Here is a 20,667-nt window from a genome sequence, read left to right as displayed (position 1 = left end):
GAGACCTTTAACAGTAGCTGTCTTTGGTGCAAATGCATTCATATTATTTATCAGTCGTAATTTATTTAACCAATTTTTATTTTATGTACTTATTAATTATTGGTGACCGCTGGGTGTTGTTTGGATAGTAACTGACCTGCTATATAAACTGTCGACTCCTTTTCTTGGTTGAGGAGGGCGTTCCTGATATGACAGGACAGGCTCTGGTTAGAAGTCTCTGTTATAATGATAGAACTCTGTGTCTCAAACAGGCCGTTAGCCCCTCGGGGTTTTGTTTCTGACAGTGATGTTAAAGCCTGTCCACTGGGATCTCTCCACTGCACCTCGGGCTCTGGGTACCACCCAGCTGATCGACACACCATTTGAATCCCTCCATCCTGATAACCCTCAACAGAGATGAGAGGAGCAGAGCCCAGACCTGAAGGAAAGTGGGATAAACTGCTTTAGTTCTCAATGCTAACTTATATGAATATTCAGTATAAAATATAAATACTTAAATCTCTAATAAAAGGAATGAATGGGTTTCCCCTCTGAATTCCTAGGACTCATCATCCAGGAAACCATGGCCCAGCAAAAAACTTAACCATATTCTTAATTTTCTTTTCAAACATATCTTCCAGTGAGATGCCCCTCATTCCCTGATCACCTTCAGTTTGATCATAAGCCCCATGAAGTTTGAGTTCTGTGTAATTCAGGGGCCACCTCTCTGCTCGTGCTTCTTATCACACTTCAGATCTCTTGCACTTCAGTTCTGATGTTTTTGCCTGGGTGGTTGAGGAAGGATGTTCTCTGAAAAGGACTCTAAAGTAAGGAACTAACTTAAGAGCTAGTTGAAGTATTTGGTTTGAAACTTTTTCTGGGGAGGGTGTGGGAGGTCAGTGAAAACTGGAAAACTCTGAAGGGATAATTTCAATTAAAATTTGTGTAGAAATGTTTCTGGGAGCAAAACCTCATTTCTTAGCCAGCTCTAACTCCCCCCATTTCCTTGGCCTTGCAGACCCTGAATTTGATAAATTTTGGAGCGTGTTGCAAAGCCCATCTCGTCTCTCAATATGGTTTTTTTATGGGATGTGTTGAATGAGGCTGGGTGGCAGGAAGTGGGAGGGGTTCAATTCATTGTGCTGGGAAGATTTTCTGTGGACAATAACTCAACTTGACGATCAAAAAGAGTTTAGGCATCTGCTGACTATTGTCACACACACCCACCCACACCCACCCCCCACACACCCACCCCCCACAGATCCACCCACACACACACACCGCCCAGTGCAAAAAAATACTGAGACCAACGACAGGTTTCTCATGTTTTGACCCGTGGCCACCTGGGAAGTTGTAGCCTGTTAGCTGTAAAGAGGTCTGGGGTGAGGAGGGGGTGGGGACAACCTGAAATGCAGAGAGACACGTGGTGAAGATGTCAGACAATTTTTCAGGGCTGCTGGAAGACCTACACGACAGTGTCGTGATAATACACAAGTGAGGGTGGGAAATGTTGGGTCACAAGGAAACACCAGCCCAAGGTACTGACCTGCTACTTTCAGTTCCAACAGGGATTCTTCATGAAAAACACTTGATCGAAAAAAGCACCTGTACTGTCCTTCGTCAGAGGGTCTGACGTGGCGTATTCGCAAGGCAACGCTTCCATTCGCAATGTCGCCTCTCAGAAATTCCGTCCTTCCCCGATATTCCGGCATCTGCCTTTCGTTCTGAGTGTCCCCGTCGCGATAAAGGTGCACGAGTGCGTAGAACTGGGACCGGTACCACCTCACCTCCATGCTCTCAGCACTTACCCTGGGGCTGAGGTGACAGGGTAACACAATGTCCTCACCTGCAGTGGCCATGACAGGGTGCTCAGGTCCAATCACTTTAAATTGAGCTGTGAAATGTAGCAAAGAGACAAAGAAAACAAATATGAAAACAATGAACTTTTGATGAAAATGTAATCATTACAAGCGCTGTGTTATATTTCATTACGGCTGGTCTAACACTACTCACCCCAGCTATGATGAGGAAATAATACATTGTCTTGCTAACATTAAAATAAATTCTTACAAGTATTGCAGCCCTGGACAATCCAGGACCCCATATTTGGAGCAGGGACATGAAATCTGGCAGGCAGACAGCTCTGGGAATCAGGGAGGTGACTCTTGTTGTCCCTATGAAAATCCACCCATATTTGGCCAAGTTATAATGCTCTGAAAACCACCATTTGTGCATGTGCCATCGAGAAGATTTTTTATTTCTCATTTGGGTCCCTATGGGGCGGGGGAGGTTGACTGTTACGATCTCCAAAAGTTCTGTCTTCTTGAGCGTGCTCCAACCTCACTTTCTTTTCACTGCACGGACTGTGCTCTGACATTAAGGCCCTTCCGTCTACACTGAAAGTGATCCCAGGCTCCACTGTGTGGTGTTGGACATGACTGCATCAAGGGGTCTGAATTCCAGCATTTCCTAACCTTTGAGTGCTTGACTTTACAACCTTAACCTTCCTGTCGTGTAATTTTGTGCATGCAATAGTAGGGGGAGCTGGCAGTGACTGCTCTGTGGTGGCTGCTTTTAACACTCTTTGCTCTTCATTTTCTGGGTGTGAAACCTCAGAAGCGCTGAGCACTCACAGCTGCAAGGGAGGTCAGTGGAAAGTATCTACGCTGTCATTACAGTAGTAAAGAGTGTGAGGCATTAAAAGATGCTGAGTTTCTATCCTGTCTCAGATCCGACCGTGACGCGAACAGGCTCGGGAGGTATATTACTGGGTAAAACACAAGCCCACTGACAAGTGAATTAGTTTAAATACACAGTGGCAATGTTTATTGGATAACAAAGTTACGCGGTGACTGAGGAACAGAGCAAACGTTTTTGCCCGCGAACGATTCAAATGATACAGCTTCTTAGGCGACAAGGAAAGGGGGGGGGTACAGACCTAGAAGTAATGGATGTACTTTTAAATGATAGGAAAATTACATACATACACAGCCGAGCCAACTGACCAGCAGGACAGACACCAATTGCATGGTAGTCATAAGGCGAGCTACAATAAACACGACACGACACGGGCCGGTGCTAACGGGAGGATTCTCTCAGCTGAGGGATGATCAGTCTCCTTGGCGGACACACGGGAACCCCCGCCCCCCGTGCTTGTTGGCTGCTGTATTTTATGGAGCTTTGTTGGGGTCGTGTCGCTTTGCTATAGGTTGTTTAGCTTTTCCGCCTTCCGGGTTACGGGTTGGCGCCCTTTACGTCAGTGGGTTTGTGCACGGCACCCTTTGGTGTACGTGACAAGAACCTGCCGTAAGCGGGAAGCTTTTTGTTCTTTCCTGTGGTCGGTCGACAATTGGCCAGCCCGGTATTTTTTTTTTTACTTTGGGTTGCGACAAGATCCTGAGTCACTGTGGGGTGTTGCACTTTACTTTTCAGTTCCCCATCTGAACAATACTTACCCAACTACTTCTCTTGAGTGTTACAGAGATTAATTAGCTGTCCAAAGAGTGCTCCGAACATATAAAAATGTGACCTACCCTGAAATAAATGACACCTCAGATGTCTCACATTGGGGCCTACATTTAATGGTGACCTTTGCAAATTTTGTCCTTAATCACGCCGTGCCTCAGTTTCCCACCGCTAAACTAGTAATAAATAATAACACCGAACACCCCTGTTTATTCAAGTGGCCCGAGGGCCGCCTGAAGCTTTTGAATAACCAGGTGTTCGGATAAAGGGAAGTGCTGTTTTGAACTGTGCTGTTGGGCTCGCTGATGAGAGAGGAGACCTGACTAGAGATGCCACTGCAGATACAAGGAGTTGCCCGGACGGCGCTTTGATCTGGACGCAGTGTTGCAGCCACGGAACCACAATGTGAGAGGATACACTGTTGCACTCATGTGGCACGAATGAGACTCCCTGCTGTAAATGGCTCTCCTTGTTATCTGAACCCCCAGGGTTTACGGGGTGTGGGGACACACTGTGGATTTTCAGATAAAGGGAATTCGGATAATGGGCAGTGTCCTCTACTCTGCTATCTCACACCAGAAATGAGAAGATCAAACATTCATGTTTGGGAGGCACTCAAGATACTTCAGTGATGAATGCCCTAGCAAAGCCCACAAGGTCATTCATTCCTCATTCAGCGCAATGAGGCATAGCTCCCGCATTCCCTGAGCACCATCCATCCTGTGCCCTGAATACATGAGGAAGGAGACTGATGGGAAATTAACACGTGACTTTGCATATACAAGGAAGCTGAATTAATGTTGCACCTGCAATCATAAATCTGGCATTTCCTAACTTTTGAGTGGTAGACTTTGCACCCTAAATATATATTACACCCCCAAACAAAACAAAACAAACCCCCTCCTTTTAACAGAACAGTAACATTGCAACCCCATGACAGAGCTCTCCACTTTTCCCCAGGCGTATCCATCTGCGGATGTTTTCGGGCCCTGATACCACAGCGTCTGCGCACTTTCAGCTGCTCATTCATGTGGGGTAACGTGCTCCGTTTCACCATAATGCTGGCAGTCGTGGTATCCCTACATGCTGAACCTGTCTTTCCTTCCTCCTTTCCCCTGCCCAAAATCCCATCAGTCAATGTCGTATTTCAGGCATCCTCCTTAGGAATAGAGAAAATGTCGGCATTATTCCAGCCTGCTTTAAAAGCTTGACAAACTCATATCTTTTGTACAGAAATTTGGTAAATTAGGAACAGAGCTGTCAGGATTTGCGGGGTGGGGAAGGAGTAACTATTCGTGTAACATTGTTTAACACGCTTGCTGAGAAACCTCAATGCCAGAGGCATGTAGACAGGCACCAGTGCCTTTAGCTAATGGTTCCAAGGCCATATTGAATAGAAGAGGTGGATGCTTAACACACGCCTCGATTCAGAGTGAATGCCTCGGAGATAAGCCTATTGGTAACATTCAGGGCTATAGATTAGGGGATATGTATATCCAGATAATCACCCTGTTTGCTACGGCATCCCAGGGGAAAGGGACAGCCCCCAGAAAGTGGGACCCCCCCCAAAGCATAAAGACACCTACCCTCCAGACATGCACAAAATGAATGCGGCTTCCTTTTGGCAGCACAATATTAGAGAAAGAGGCAAAGGTTGCTAGAGGGTGCTAGGACACCAGAGAGACAGAGGGAGGAAACTGAAACAATGAGCAAAAAGAAAAGGAGTACTTGTGGCACCTTAGAGACTAACCAATTTATTTGAGCATGAGCTTTCGTGAGCTACAGCTCACTTCATCGGATGCATACTGTGGAAACTGCAGAAGACATTATATACACAGAGATCATGAAACAATACCTCTTCCCACCCCACCCTCCTGCTGGTAATAGCTTATCTAAAGTGATCATCAAGTTGGGCCATTTCCAGCACAAATCCAGGTTCTCTCACCCTCCAGCCCCCCACACACAAACTCACTCTCCTGCTGGTGATAGCCCATCCAAAGTGACCACTCTTTACACAGTGTGCATGATAATCAAGTTGGGCCACCTGGATTTGTGCAGGAAATGGCCCAACTTGATTATCATGCACATTGTGTAAAGAGTGGTCACTTTGGATGGGCTATCACCAGCAGGAGAGTGAATTTGTGGGGGGGGGGGGGGTAGAGGGTGAGAAAACCTGGATTTGTGCTGGAAATGGCCCAACCTGATGATCACTTTAGATAAGCTATTACCAGCAGGACAGTGGGGTGGGAGGAGGTATTGTTTCATATTCTCTGTGTGTATATAAAGTCTGCTGCAGTTTCCACGGTATGCATCCGATGAAGTGAGCTATAGCTCACAAAAGCTCATGCTCAAATAAATTGGTTAGTCTCTAAGGTGCCACAAGTACTCCTTTTCTTTTTGCGAATACAGACTAACACGTCTGTTACTCTGAAACCTGAAACAATGAGGTATTTCCTTGATGTTTACTTATTTTTTCCCTGACCCACCGCTCCAGCTGCACCAGGCCGTGGTTCGGTCTGTCCACCTTAGATGTCTAAGACCGGTGCAGAATGGGCAGAGCACTCGTTCATCTCACCAGGAAACTTTCACCTCTCAGCTCTGTGATCTGCTCAGGCATCCAGTGCAATTCAAGGTGGTTTTGATCTAAGTCCTGTGGAATCCAGGGCTTGACTACATAAGAGATTGTGTTGCCTCGCTACGGCATACCATGGCAGAACATATCAGCTGGGCTGCTTGAGGTAACCGCTCTCTGGTTTAAATGGAGTGCCAGGGAACTTTCAGTGAACGGTCCTTGATGCTTCAGATTTCTTTGCTCCTTGGTCTGGCTGACTCCCGATCCGTTGATCTTTAGTCCAGGCTGCCAGCCCAGACCTAACTATTCCCCTTGATTTTGGGAATGGACAAATTGAATCAAGAATGACTGCGTTTAGATGGAGTGGGAAGATTTCTTTTCCAGATATTAGAGCAGTTTGCGGTTATAGTTTGTGTTTGGTTATGTATAAATATCATTGTACATGTTCCTAAAGGTTGGAATTGACACATATCCATATGCTAAAGAGATTATATCTAATCTAATCATCTATTGATCTACCACGAGAGCAGAAAGCACACTGAAGCCATGGGAATTTCTTACCTGAGTCCACTTTGTGACCGGACAGAATAATGAAGAACATGATGTAGCCAGGCAGAGAGGAGCTCATTACAGGGCCATGAGGGAAGGAGGAAACCTTCATTTTCCTTATAACTATATCAGGACAGCAAGAGAGAAAAATGAGCATGATGCAGAGATTGTGACAAGAGAAAAACTGGAGGCTGGAGTATGAAGAATAGATGAATACTTTTTGCAAAAATTCTGTATTTTTTCATGATCTTTTGCTATTGTTTGACCAGCTTATAAGTGATCATCATTTTTTTCAATTAAATCTCAGCAAAAAGTGTATTGACCAACTCTAAAAGGACATGGCCTCTGAAAGAGTACAAAGGTAAGTAACTGTTTTGATCATCACTGTAAGATTTTACAAAAAAGCTGAAATCGTATTGCCTCGCCTCTTCTTTAAAGCTGTGTAAATAACGGAGTTTGGTGGCAGTCCCAATAATAATAATAGGAATATTTATTTTATTTTTTTTAAGTTAAAATATTCAGCTTGACCCAAAAATCTTTTTTTTTCTTTTTTTACAAATTTCAGCAAATCAAGAAGTAAATAGGTATAACATTTCACATTTCATTTGATCCAGAATCATATAATAGAATCATAGAAATGTAGGACTCGATGGGCCCCCAGAAAGCCATGAGTCCATCTTTCCAGGCTGAGACAGGATTAAGTATACTTGAAACGAAACATTTAATTTCCTTTGTTATTTTAAAGCCTTTTAATTTAAAAAATAAAATAAAATTGAAGTAAAATTCTAAATGAAAAGTCATTTCAAATAAAAAAATCAAAGCACTGAATTTCAAAAATCCTGAAATGAAACTTTTAATTTTTTCTGATTTTTTAATTTTGTTTTTCTTTTTACCAAACAATTCAGTGAAATCAACACAAGGTAACTCTGAGCGCTTCCCATCGAGTCTCCCATCACCAGCCAGTCGCAAATCAGCTACATGCCATTGTGGGCAGTCTCATCATACCATCCTCTCCATAAACTTAGCAAGCTCAGTCTTGGCGTCCATTAGGTTTTTTGCCCTCACTACTCCCCTTGGAAGGCTGTTCCAAATTCACTCCTCTGATGGTTAGAGATGTTCCTCTTATTATAAACCTAAACTTGCTGATGGTCAATTTATATCCATTTGTTCTTGTGTCCATACTGGTGCTTAACTTAAAGGACTCCTCTCCCTCCCTGGTATTTATCCCTCTGCTGTAGTTATAGAGAGTAATCCTATGTTCCTTCAGCCTTCTTTTAGTTAGTTAGGCTCAACAAGCCAAGCTCTTTGAGTCTCCTCTCATAAGGCAGGTTTTCCATCCTCGGATCATCCGAGTAGCCCTTCTCTGTACCGGTTCCAGTTTGAATTCATCCTTCTTAAACATGGGAGACCAGAACGGCACACAGTATTCCAGGTGAGGTCTCACCCGTGCCTTGTATAACGGTACTAAAACCTCCTTATCCCTGCTGGAAATACCTCTCCTGATGTATCCCAAGACCGCATTAGCCTTTTCCACAGCCATATCACATTGACGGCTCATAGTCATCCTGTGATCAACCAATACACCCAGGTCTTTCTCCTCCACTGTCACTTCCAACTGCTATGTCCCCAGCTTATAGGAAAAAATTCTTGTTGTTAGTCCCTAAATGCATGACCTTTCACTTTGCACTATTAAATATCATTCCATTTCTATTATTTCAGTTTACAAGGTCGTCCAGATCATCTTAATTATATTCTGGTCCTCTTCCATATTGGCAATGCCTCCCAACTTCTTTGTATCATTGGCAAATTTTATTAGCACATTCCCACTTTTTGTGCCAAGGTCATTAATGAAAATGTTAAAAAAGTTTGGTCCCAATACTGATCCCTGAGGAACTCCATGAGGAACCTCCCTCTAGCCTGACAGTTCACCTTTCAGTGTGACCCGTTGTAGTCTCCCCTTTTACCAGTTCCCTTATCTTCCCTTGCTTCCAGATGTTGGAGAACTGGCCATGTTTTTCCTGACATCGCTTGTCTATTTTGTAGTTTGTTAAACATACAAGACTGACAATTCATGAGCCAGTGTTTGGAATGTGTAAAAATATTTGCAAGTCAGGACCGGCTCTCGGCACCAGCAAAGCAGGCACGTGTGGGGGGCGGCGCAATTCCAGGGGCGGCGTTCCAGCCACCCCCCTTTTTATTTATTTCTTTTTTTTGCTTGGGCAGTTGCGCTTTTTTTGCTTGGGGCGGCAAAAAACCTAGCGCCGGCCCTGGTGGGAGTGTCTCCTCTAGGGACATTAGCACCTTTCAGGACCTTCTCCCCAATAGGCAAGGCTGTGCTAAATCCACATCTTCCTATTTGCTTCGCAATTTACATCTTCACAGGGCTGAAAAAATCAGTCGCTACCATTCCCTGTTGCAGCAGGTGAGCGAATGTTAATAACCCACTTTTGGCAGGCACAGAAACTGAGACACAAAGAACTTGACCCTTCACTCACTCAAGACCGTGGTGAAACCCCCATTGACATCAATGCAGGCAAGGTCAGGCCCAGGAGTGGGGGCAGGGAGGAGAGTTATTTCTCCAAGATTTTTTTTTTTTAATATTTATTATTATAAAGAAATTTATTTCACCATGTGACTCTCCACCCATCAGACTATGCAGCTAAAGAGCAGGACTTTGGGGAGGGGGAATCCTCCCCCATCATGGGGCTGGGTCCTAGGAATCCAGCACGGCCTGACTCTCACAGCCAGTTCGCCAGCCTAATTGGGACCAAGGCGCACCCTGTGGTGAAGAGATCCCTCTTTCCTTTCGCCATGCACCCCATGGGGTGCTGAAGTGATGTTGCTCAGGGCTCTGTGCTGACCCTTTACATCACAGGTAGCTTTCTCACGTAGGAAGGATGCTGCTTCGCCCTGGTGACAATCCCCGGATCACACCTGAATTGTAAAGAGACAGGACCACCATTCGCTACAGTGGCAGAGCTGAAGCTAATTGTCAGATATTCCTGGCCCCTTGTGCCTGTCCTTAGAGCTGGACCATGCTGCGGCCTGAATGACAGCAATAAACAAATGTAAATACAGCTAAGAGGAGGTGTGTTTGTGTTTCACCTACCTGTTTAAATTGGCAGAAACTGCTCAGCAGAGTCAGTCTGTGGGGACTTCCCAGCTTCTCCTTCCTCAGAGTCAAGCCAGAAAGGCTTTTTTGTTTGTTTTTTGCTTTTTTTCCATTATATATTTCCAGTTTTGTTTCAGGGCATTAAAGTTTTCCCCCAGCTCCTTGATGTTCCTCAGATCTTACAGACTTTAATTTTGAATGATTTTTAATCAGCATTTCATACGCCCCTCTCTGCTGCAGTGAGAGGGTGAATGTGAAAGTGGAAGAGGACAGGAGGAATTCAAAAAAGTCACATGGTTTTGTGATATTTTAAAAAAAACCAACCCAGCTCTTTTTAAAGAAACACACACAATTGTGACAATCCACTTGGGGTCTCAGTCCCTGTTCTTGGCTTGGCTTCTGTGATGCTGGAAGACCAGCTGCCAACTCATGCCAAAGCCCCAGGCCAGTTCACTTGTGCATTAGTATAGATCAAAGTGGTTGTAAATTTATTTGGTGTTTAAACTTCATGAAAACTGTGGGATGTTACGTGCATTGTTTTCACTTATCTGTATCCTGATAGACTGTAATAGAAAACATTTACATTGTATATACCCCTGTAACTAAATAACCCATCAAATGAGAAAGAAATAATCATGCAATGCAAATGAAGCACTTTAGCAGGAAAGTGCTAATTCATGCACATTTGAAGGCAAGCGGTAATGGTGTGCGATGATCAGAGATCAAAGACTCAAAATGGGCTTCTCTCTCTCCACCAGTCAAAGAAAAAGCCCACCTGGTGGTGACACTGTCAGCTTGTTTCCTGTGAAAGGAAGCTATAAGTATGTGTAACCCTTCTGCCAGGTGGATTTGGCAGCAACCAGGGCCAGGTTCAATATCTAGAGGTTCCTTTTCAACAGTACAACACAAAACCGTCTCAAGCCCACACCCAATAACCGGGAAAAATTGCACACCACTCCTGGGTGCCTCTTAGAGGCAATACTTCCCCACTTGCAAACACAGAGTCTGAATGTAATAAAGAAACTTTTAATGAAAGGAGGGAAGTCACCCAACATTAATTAGGGAAAATGCTGCAAGCAGGATTCATCACAAACATAAACCTGTGAGCAGGACGCCCACCCCCACTGAATGGGGCAGTGTCTTTTGCCTCATGTTCTACAACCAAAAGTTCCTTTACTGTGCCCCCCCCGCTCCCTCATCACACCCCACTCCACTCACAGTGGTTGTCCTTCATCAGTAGGATCCAAGGTTCAGAGGTGCATCTGTGTGAGTTCACCTCCCACCCAGGGAAGAAAGCACCTAGCTTTCTTTGCCATCTGAGCACTTGCTCTGACTGACCGTGTCAGGGTTCCCTCCCCACTCTGAACTCTAGGGTACAGATGTGGGGGCCCGCATGAAAGACCCCCTAAGCTTATTTTTTACCAGCTTAGGTTAAAACTTCCGCAAGGCACAAATTCTTTGCCCTTGGAGGGTACGCTGCCACCACCAAGCGATTTAACAAAGAATCAGGGAAAGGACCACCTGGAGTTCCTATTCCCAAAATATTACCCCAAGCCCTTACACCCCCTTTCCTGGGGAGGCTTGAGAATAATATCCTAACCAATTGGTTACAAAGTGATCACAGACCCAACCCTCTGGGTCTTAGGACAATAGAGAAATCAGGTTCTTAAAAGAAGGATTTTGTTTAAAAAAAAAAAAAGGTAAAAATCACCTCTGTAAAATCAGGATAGAAAATAACTTTACAGGGTAACAAAAGATTCAAAAACACAGCAGAACTTCCTCTAGGCTTAGTTTCAAAGTTACAAAAAACAGGAATAAACCTCCCTCCAGCAAAGGAAAAATTCACAAGCAAAACAAAAGATAATCAAACATGCCTTGCTTGGCTTTTACTTACAATTTTTGTAATATGAGAGACTTTTAGGATGGTTTATAGGAGAAGAAGTTTTCTGACCTGATGCTTCTCTCCTTCCCAAAAGAACACACAAAAACAAAGCCTCCCCTCCCCGCCCCCAAGATTTGAAAGTATCTTCTTTCCCCATTGGTCCTTTTGGTCAGGTGCCAACCAGGCTATTTGAGCTTCTTAACCCCTTACAGGTAAGGAGGAATTCTATCTAGGCTACCCTTTGCTGTATGGTTATGACAGGCCGCCTTGCCAGCTACTCTTCCTCAGTGCCCGGCCACTCCCACCGACCACCTGCTTGCCATTCCCACCAGCCAAGATGCAGGGGCCTGTGCCAGTAGCAGGGATACCCTCAAGGGAATTCTCACCACCCCTAGCCCAAGAAAAAGTCCCCTCTGGCCCTGTCCCTGTCCCTGCCATGCCAACTCTCAATAGGCATGACAGAGTTATAAGACCAGTAAACAAACAAACTTATGAGAATCCATGCAGTTTGTAACATCTGGAGCGGGCTTTGCTGCGATGACAAATTATCTGTGGGGGAGGGGGGTGGGATGTGAGCAGGATCTGAATGAGCTGTCCCTGGTCAGCTAGCTGGGAAGGGGAGAGACTTCAGGAGCAAACTGTATTTACATGAACACACCTACACTGCCTAGATATCCAGCATATAGAGCAGTGTGGCTCAAAATGATCAACTTTGGCTGGTGCTGGGTTACAAATCACTTTAGTACTGAATGAAATGTTGTTGTCTTTACTGTTTGAGTAAAGGGGACCAGAATTGTGCTTAGCCTGTCCCAAATGAGGGGGTCACCCTCAGCTGAAAGGACCTTGTTAAGCCAGGGGCTTGAATGCCAGACCCCTGTGAAAGCAAGAGGGGTAGGGATATGACTGGGCTCCAGTTCTGTGTAAGAGTAATACTCCTCCTTAGTAAACACAATAAATAAATAGCAGTATTTCAGCTAGGTTTTGCACTAAGAGCTATAACTCACATTTGTGGAGTGACATAAGGGCTGACATCTATCTACACAGCCACCATTTACTTAGGAAGGTTCAAAGGTGGCATCTTCAGCTGCCGAACTCAATGTTTCTATTCAACCGGCTGAGTACTCAACATCCTACAGTCAGAGCACATAAATTACAGGACACAATACGTATGACTTTTTTTTTTTTTAACCTTAGCTCTGCTCCGGTGGAGCTGGGGCATTCATCTGCAAAACAGCAGCAGTGATTTCCTCCCCCTTAAAGAAATTCTTCAGCCAACAGCATCCAGGGAACAGCAGGGCTGGGGGAAGTCAAAGCAGCATCTCTGCTTTCCTCAGCTCAGATGCCACAATATCTCTATTAACCATGTTGCCAAATTGCTGCATCATTGTACCCAGGAACTAGCCACATCCCCAGCAGCATCTCTAGTGATCATAGCTTCCCCAGCACAATTGAATTTCTGCTGCTCATCCCAGGTGGCCTCTTCCAGGCCCCCACAATGGGTCCCCAGATTACCTTCCTCAGCCAGACTGGACAAGTGAACTGAGAGCCTTGTGGACTGGAGTTCTTTGCTTATCCCACAGCCTGTACAGGGCAGGAGCCCCAGCATCCACTCACCCAGGCTGCCCACTTCCACGGGGCTCAGCCCTGACCTCAGAGAGAGAGGAGCTCCATCGAGTCCTTGGCTTCCCTCCTGAAGCTAATGACAAAGGGTGCAGGGCAGACTTCACTGGTTATGTTTGTGTGTGACAGGGACACCTGCCCCACTAGGGACCAGGCTGAGACCCCAGCCCCTTCCACCAGGCCCATGAGCAGCCACACATGGACTTTCAGCCACTGCCCAGGTCAGTGAGGTTTATGCTATTAAACTGACATGGACCAGCTAGGGAAGGGAGGAGCTTTACTTGTTTACTTGTTTACTTTACAGTTCCCTCAGCTTCTTCTCGTAAGTCATGTGCCCCAGCCCCCTAATCATTTTCATTGCCCTCTGCTGGACTCTCTCCAGTTTGCCCACATCCATTACACTGTGTCGATACAGCCTTGTCGCTAAAAGTCAGCGTGTGTGAATGCTCTTTTGCGGTATTTTGATGGCACTTTTACCGACAAAACACTTCCAGCCCCGTGAGCGGCATAAGCTTTGTTGGCAGGAGAGCGTTCCCACCGCCGCTTGTGGTGGCCAAACTTCTGTCTTTCATAGGGGGGCTTTTTTAAGTACCCACAAAAGACAAAAGTTTTGGTGACAACTGTGCAGTGTAGACATACCCTTAGTGTATTAAGCTTCGGCTTGCATATTTTGTTTTATTTTGGTTTGTGACTTTGTTCTGTCTGTTATTACTTAAAACCACTTAAATCCTATTTGGTATACTTAACAAAATCACTTTTGTTTATTGATAAACACAGTGTAAGTCCTTGGTACGGGGTGGGGTGGGGTGCACAAATAGCTGTACATATCTCTCTTTAAGTGATAAAGAGGGCGGACACGTATGAATTTACCCTGTATAAGCTTTATACAGAGTAAGGCAGATTTATCTAGGGTTCAGGCTCCCAGAAAGGCAGTACAATCGGTGCTGGAACAGTCCCTGTGAACTGAAAAGCCCCACGGCTGAGTGAATCTCAGTGTCTAAGGAACTGCAGAGGGGTGTGACCCATTCTCTGAGAATGTGCTGGAGCTAAACTGGAGTGTCTAGCTAGCAAGACAGAGTTGAGGGGCACCCATTTGGGCAGGGGGGTTATTCTCAGTGGTACCCCAGCGCATCAAGTGACAGTTTCAAGGGGATCTCTGTGACCAAATCCATCACACCATCCAGAGGCTCTTTTTCCTTGGGGTCTCTCTCCCCTTCCCACTTTGTTACATCCCCACTCCCGGCTGTAATGCAATAAGATTGGATAAGAAACCCTAGTAATTACACATAATTTCAGTGTGCAATAGCGAAAGGAGCACAGGTATTTCTGAATTAAATTTTAAGGAAAAAATATTTATTTTCAGCTTAACCTTTCCCTGTGTGAAAGCCTGGGAATAATAAGTAGCTTCACCAGCCCATGCCACCTAGAAACCTGCAGGTTGGATGAAAACCCAAATGAATCCATTTCAAGATAATTTTAGGTCTTTATTTTCAAATAATCAAAGTGAGGAGAGTGCACTCTGCCCTAAATTGAATATTGTGAATAAATCTTCAAAATTGAACTACAATAAAAGTGTTAATGCTGCATCCAGGTTAAAACAAAAACGTAGTCGACGTAATGCCAGGTGGTGCGCTTCCCCTCATGACCTGCTCAACTATCTCTTCAAGTAAGTAGCTTCAATTATTAATTTCAAGAAAATAGACTAATCAATCACAATTTTTACAGAGCATTCCAAAAGATGGTGGACTGAACCCAGAGCAATTGGGGTGAATTTTCTAGAACAGCTTTATTTTCTTTGTGGTCTAAATCTCACATGACACAAATATATCATCCTTTGTGAACTGATGTATGAGAAGAAAGGTATCCTGATGAATTTTCACCCAATTGCATGGTAAGTCTCTTTAAGTGCCAGGGTCTTTAATACAATCAACTTGATTTGTGATTATTCAGTTAAGCCCATAAAGCACACAAGAACAGCAATACTGAGTCAGACCAATGGTCCATCTAGCCCAGCGTCCTGTCTTCTGACAGTGGCCAATGCCGGGTGCTTCAAAGGGAATGAACAGAGCAGGTAATCGTAGAGGGATCCACCCTCTATTGCCCATTCCCAGCATCTGGCAACAGCAGCTAGGGACACTTAGAGCATGGTGTTGCATCCCTGCCCATCCTGGCTGATAGCCATTAAAGGACCTAACCCCAAAAAACTTATCTAGTTCTTTTTTGAACCCTGTTATAGCTTTGGCCTTCACAACATCCCTCGGCAAAAAAGTTCCAGAGTTTGTGTGTTGTGTGAAGAAATATTTCCTTTCTTTTTGTTTTAAACCTGCTGGCTGTTAATTTCATTTGATGACCCCTAGTTCTTGTGCTATGTGAAGGTGTAAATAACACTTCCTTATTCACTTCCTCCACACCAGGCAAGATTTTATAGAGCTCGATCATCTTCCCCATTAGGCACCTCTTTTCTAAGCTGAAAATTCCCAGTCTTTTTAATCTCTCCTCAGATGGAATCTGTTCCAAAACCCTAATAATTTCTGTTACCCTTCTCTGTACCTTTTCCAATTCTAGTATACCTTTATTGAGCTGGTGCAACCAGAACTACATGCAGTATTAAAAGTGTGGGCACACCATGGATGTACCGTATATAATAAAAGTGGAGGAGTTTAGTTTGACAGACTGTTCAACAAAGCCAATGCCATCAACCTACATGAAAAGGCTGCAAAAGACCAAGCCTCGGGACTGCAACGACACACCGAAAGTCTTATAAGCCAGTCACTGTCAAAGCCAATTTTAGAAGTACTGAATGAGGCTGTTAAGAATGCTGGAGACACAACATAGTTTATGTGAACAAACATGGCTGTCACATCATACTTCCTATTTAAGCAAGAGATACCACAAACTAGAAACTGGAGGCCAATGTTAAGTGCATTGTCACTTGTTAATTCTGAAGCTGGCCACTGGTTCTGACCAAGACCAGCAAATGCTCACTATCTTTCTGCAAGGAACTCAGCTGACTGGCTAGAAGCATGCGGTGCAACAGTGAAAGACTCAGCAGTTGAAAAAGTGAAGGACTCTCTCCCTACATTCAGAAAATGTGCTCACATGGCTGATGAACGCACCGATGGAAATGGGTTCAAGTTTTAAGTCATTGCCTATCTTATCTTGACGTCAGTAGTAGGCCAATGGATGTATTTCTAGATGTTCAGATTATAGAAGACACATCATCTGCATCTCTGACAACCCACATCTTGGAAGAATTAAATGCTTGTAAATTGAACCCCAACGAGATGGCTCTTTGTGCATTTGATGGAGCTGCAAACTTCTCTGGAAGACATGGCTTTGCTCAGAGAAAAGAAGCATAACATAGCCCTAATCGCTCTTATACTCACCGCAGAGGCCTTCTACTCTAACTAGCACTAGTATGAGCTGCAGAATGTTCAAAAGACATTTTTAAAACCATAAATGTAATGTCTTTGTTATACTCCTTTCTTCCAGCAAGAGTCCAAAAGGACTGAAAGTCTTGGAAAAAATAGAAGATACACTGGGATTAACGTTCAGATGAGTCCTACCTGGGAAAACCTGCTGACTTTCTCATGAGTGATCCTTGGCTGTTATCTTAAAATTACTGCAACCATTATTACTGGCTTTGGAAAGTATCTGCTGAGATGGGACAGATTTGAGTGGTGAGGTAGGTGGACTACTTTTGCTACTAAATTCAGATAAAACTATCGCCATTCTTTCTCTTGTAAGTCTACTGTTGCAACCACTTTGGTCATTAAACAATGCCATCCAGGCATCTGCTACAACAGTACTAGATCTCTGTCCAGCAATAGAAGCTACATTTGATTCAATCAGTTGAAAACCTATTGGCAGAAGCAAAGACTTCAGTCTAGAAGTTGACTTACAAAGGCACTTAAGTGAAGTCTTCCTAAGTGAAGAGGACAGAAAGTGTTTGTTAAACCAGCTGAAATAGTACACAGACTTGATTTTTACGAATCTACAACAGTGACTTCTGGATTCTACTCAACCTCTACATAGCTTTTACAGGTGCCTGTCTTATAAAATGCTCACAGTTGAGTGGAGTGAGGCACGACCAGCAGTGGGGCTGCCATGTGCCCAGGACAGAATAGAGAATTTGAACACAGACTGGAATATCATATGACAAACAGATTAAGATTTGACTTCAACTTCTTCTTTATCATCACTAGTGGTTTGACCCACTTTTTGTGCTATGTTTCCCGGGGTGAAAGAAGTAGGAATTCATCTCTTGCTACTCCCAGTCACAAGAGCTACAGTTGAATGTTATTTTCCCTCACTGAATAGAATTTTGTGTTCTGAAAGGAGTCACGTTCTGCCTGATCATGAGCATATCGTGAGGGACTGGAAGTACTGGAAACATGAGAAGTCAGCAAATATGAACTCACTGCACTCAAGAAGTTCATTAACAGAGTTGTGCAAAATTACAAGAAGCCAAGAAGGATGTAGGTATAGTGCTTCATAGAAGGCTTGAGTAGTCACTTTAATTTGTGTGATGATTTTAAAACATGAGTTAAATCTAATAAAATGGTTGTGAAACATTTTTCAATTTTTACTATGGTGCCATACAGCAGCCCCCACAGTAGATTTGCCCACTCTGAATTGGTTCCCGACTGACTGGTAGCAGTCAGGTGTTACAAGCTTCCACAAGGCTATTGCCACTCACTTCTCAACTGTCAGGGCAGCTCTCATCTTGGTATTCCTGCACTTCAGGGCGGAGGAAAGCAACTCACAAAGTTCCATGAAAGTGGCCTTATGCATGCAAAAGTTTCGCAGCCATTAGGAATCATCCCATACCTGACAGGTTTCAGAGTAACAGCCATGTTAGTATGTATTTGCAAAAAGAAAAGGAGGACTTTGATGAAGTGAGCTGTAGCTCACGAAAGCTTATGCTCAAATAAATTGGTTAGTCTCTAAGGTGCCACAAGTACTCCTTTTCTTCATCCCATACCTGCAACACTATGCGGTCCCACCAGTCTGTGCTTGTTTGCTAGGCCCAGAATCGCCGTTCCACTGTATCAACATGCCCCAATGCCACCATGATATGCCAATTGTCACATCCCGTGCTTTCAGGAATGTCTGTGTCCGTGTCCTCGTCACAATCTTCCTCGTGGTGGCAGCTCCTAGCTAGGCTCTGCACATACTGCAGGATAATGTGCGAGGTGTTTGCAATGCTCACAAAAGCAGTGTGCAGCTGAGTGGGCTCCAGGCTTGCTGTGCTAAGGCATCTGCACGGAGAACCTAGGAAAAAAGGAGCGAAACGATGGTTTGCCATTGCTCTCTAGGAGGGAGGAAGGGAGGAGAGGAGACTAACATGTACCCAAAACCACCCGCGACAATGTTTTTGCTCCATCAGGCATTGGGAGCTTAACCCAGAATTCCAGTGGGCAGCGGGGACTGTGGGATAGCTACCCATGGTGCACCACTCTGAGAGTCGATACTAGCCACGTTATTGAGGACACACTCCACCAACCTAATGCGCTTAGTGGGGTCATGCATGATCGGCTGTATAAAATCAGTTGCTAAAGATTGTCTTCTATAAAATCGACCTAATTTCGTAGTGTAGACATGCCCTTATACTGAACACATCTGGTGTGAGGGTATCTGTCTTAGAAGGAACCTCTGTAGCCAGTCCATATCTGGGATAGATGCCTGTTACGATGTCAGAAATAAACTAGTGCCAGAGGAGAACGGAAACTGAAGGAAGAAAGCAACAGACATGTAAATAGAAGGGAAAAAAACCAACAAAGTTTGCAGGATCTCATCAGCATGCCACTTTTAAATGCCCCAGAGAACTTCAGCTTTGACAAACCTTCAGAATGGACAGACTAGAAACATATTTTGCAAGATTGTACATTGAAACAAACTCCACAAGGAAACTGGACCTATACAAGTATCTTCTTTAATTTATGCTATGGAGAAGCAGGCAGAACATAGCCTTAAATCCTTTGACTTTACTGAAAACAGTCACAAAGATGACTACGAAAGGGTTCTATCTTTGCTGCATACTTTATACTGCAGAGAAACATGATTGATGAAAGAGCATGTTTCCACCAGAGAATTCAAGCACCAGGGGACAATATTGACTGTTTTATAAGAGTTCTGCATACGTTGGCTGAAAACTGTCATGTTGAAACTAATCAAGCAGCAGAACAAAAGGCAGGACAAACTTGAAACCCGCAAAACTAGCTTAGAAGCTGCAAACAGAAACTTGAATGCTAAAAGTCTATCATAAAATGCCAGAGGTAAGGAGACAGAACTTCCAACTAAGAGGGACAAATTCCAGCCTACATGTACAAGGTGTGGTAAAAGTCATAGCCTGAGAGATGCATATCAACCCAGAGGTGGAAGGTGTAATAAATGCACAGAATATTAACAATTTTGCAGCTGCTTCCTGCACCAGTGCAGTCAGAGGTTTGACTAACATTACAGAGAATCAAGAGCCATTGTTTCTGGGATCTTTCACTTGTGACAACACAGAATCTGCCTGGAGAGTAAAACTGGATATTTATAGCAAGACTATTGACTTAAAAATTGATTCAGAAGCTGATGTCACAGCCATTTCAGAAGGGACTTACATTCAGCCCCTCCCAGAGCTGAAGTCAGCTGACACAGCTCTGATTAGCTCTGGAGGGATTCTGAACTGCGTGGACAAGTTCACCATAGAAACAATTTACAAAGACAAAGGCTATGCATTCAGAGTGAATGTGTTCAACAGATTGAAGACCAAGAACCTTCTGAGCTGCACTTTGGCAGTCAGGATGAGCCCAATGAGAAAGAACTCAATGGACGATTTAATGATAGTTAACTTTTGAATGGAGATCCAGTCTAAATCAAGTGGAGACAATACAGAAACAACGTACAAAAATCCCTATCAGAGAGACTAGTCTTGGAATAGACGGGCTGCAGATTTGTGCAAATTCAAAGGATATTATTACCTGGTTATCATGGACTACTTTCCAGGTATATAGAAATGATGGAAGGTAATACCGATGGTGAGCGTTCAGCTGTTGTGACCTGCACAGTTTGTGCCATGTTTGTCTTTCTGCCACAGGACAGAAGTGACTTTGTCTGTACAAAGTGCAAGCTGGTCTCCATATTGAAAGAGAAGGTTCAAGATCTGGAGAAACAAGTATCGACCCTGTGTTGGGTAAGAGAAATGGAAGATTTCCTGGACAGACGTCAGGATATGCTTCTACGGACACAAGGTTCTGAAGATTCAGAGCAGGCTGCGCAGCGGGGACAGGAGGATGGTGAAGAAAATTGGCAGCATGTGACCGCCAGAAGAAGAAAGGGGAGCGTCCATGTACCAGCAATGCAGATACAGGTAAGTAACCGTTTTCATGTTCTCTCCAGAGTTACTAACACGGAGAGTGGACTAGATGATACATCTGAGGGAAGGGAACAGAAGGAGACTCCGCCGATTGGAAGGCATGAGATGCACTGTCCTAGGGA

General features: G+C 44.3%; 1 protein-coding gene across 3 annotated transcripts in view; it reads right to left on the bottom strand.

Moving 5' to 3' along the window:
* LOC140895985 (butyrophilin subfamily 1 member A1-like) overlaps positions 1-9,953 on the bottom strand; it is a 47,656-nt gene extending 37,703 nt beyond the window's left edge. For all 3 annotated transcript variants that reach the window (XM_073307024.1, XM_073307025.1, XM_073307026.1), the window contains exons 1-4: positions 9,675-9,953; positions 6,578-6,688; positions 1,526-1,873; positions 137-418 (exon numbers count right to left, since the gene is read on the bottom strand). In XM_073307024.1, the coding sequence (XP_073163125.1) occupies positions 137-418; positions 1,526-1,873; positions 6,578-6,677 (730 nt within the window). In that variant the 5' untranslated portion in view covers positions 6,678-6,688; positions 9,675-9,953. The remainder of the gene's footprint in view (positions 1-136; positions 419-1,525; positions 1,874-6,577; positions 6,689-9,674) is intronic.
* Positions 9,954-20,667: the final 10,714 nt, after the last annotated feature.

Source organism: Lepidochelys kempii, chromosome 11 (assembly GCF_965140265.1).
Source record: "Lepidochelys kempii isolate rLepKem1 chromosome 11, rLepKem1.hap2, whole genome shotgun sequence".
NCBI classification, from domain to species: Eukaryota; Metazoa; Chordata; order Testudines; family Cheloniidae; genus Lepidochelys; species Lepidochelys kempii.
The sequence above is the reverse complement of the archived record's forward strand: the minus strand, read 5'-3'. Positions and strand labels throughout refer to the sequence as shown.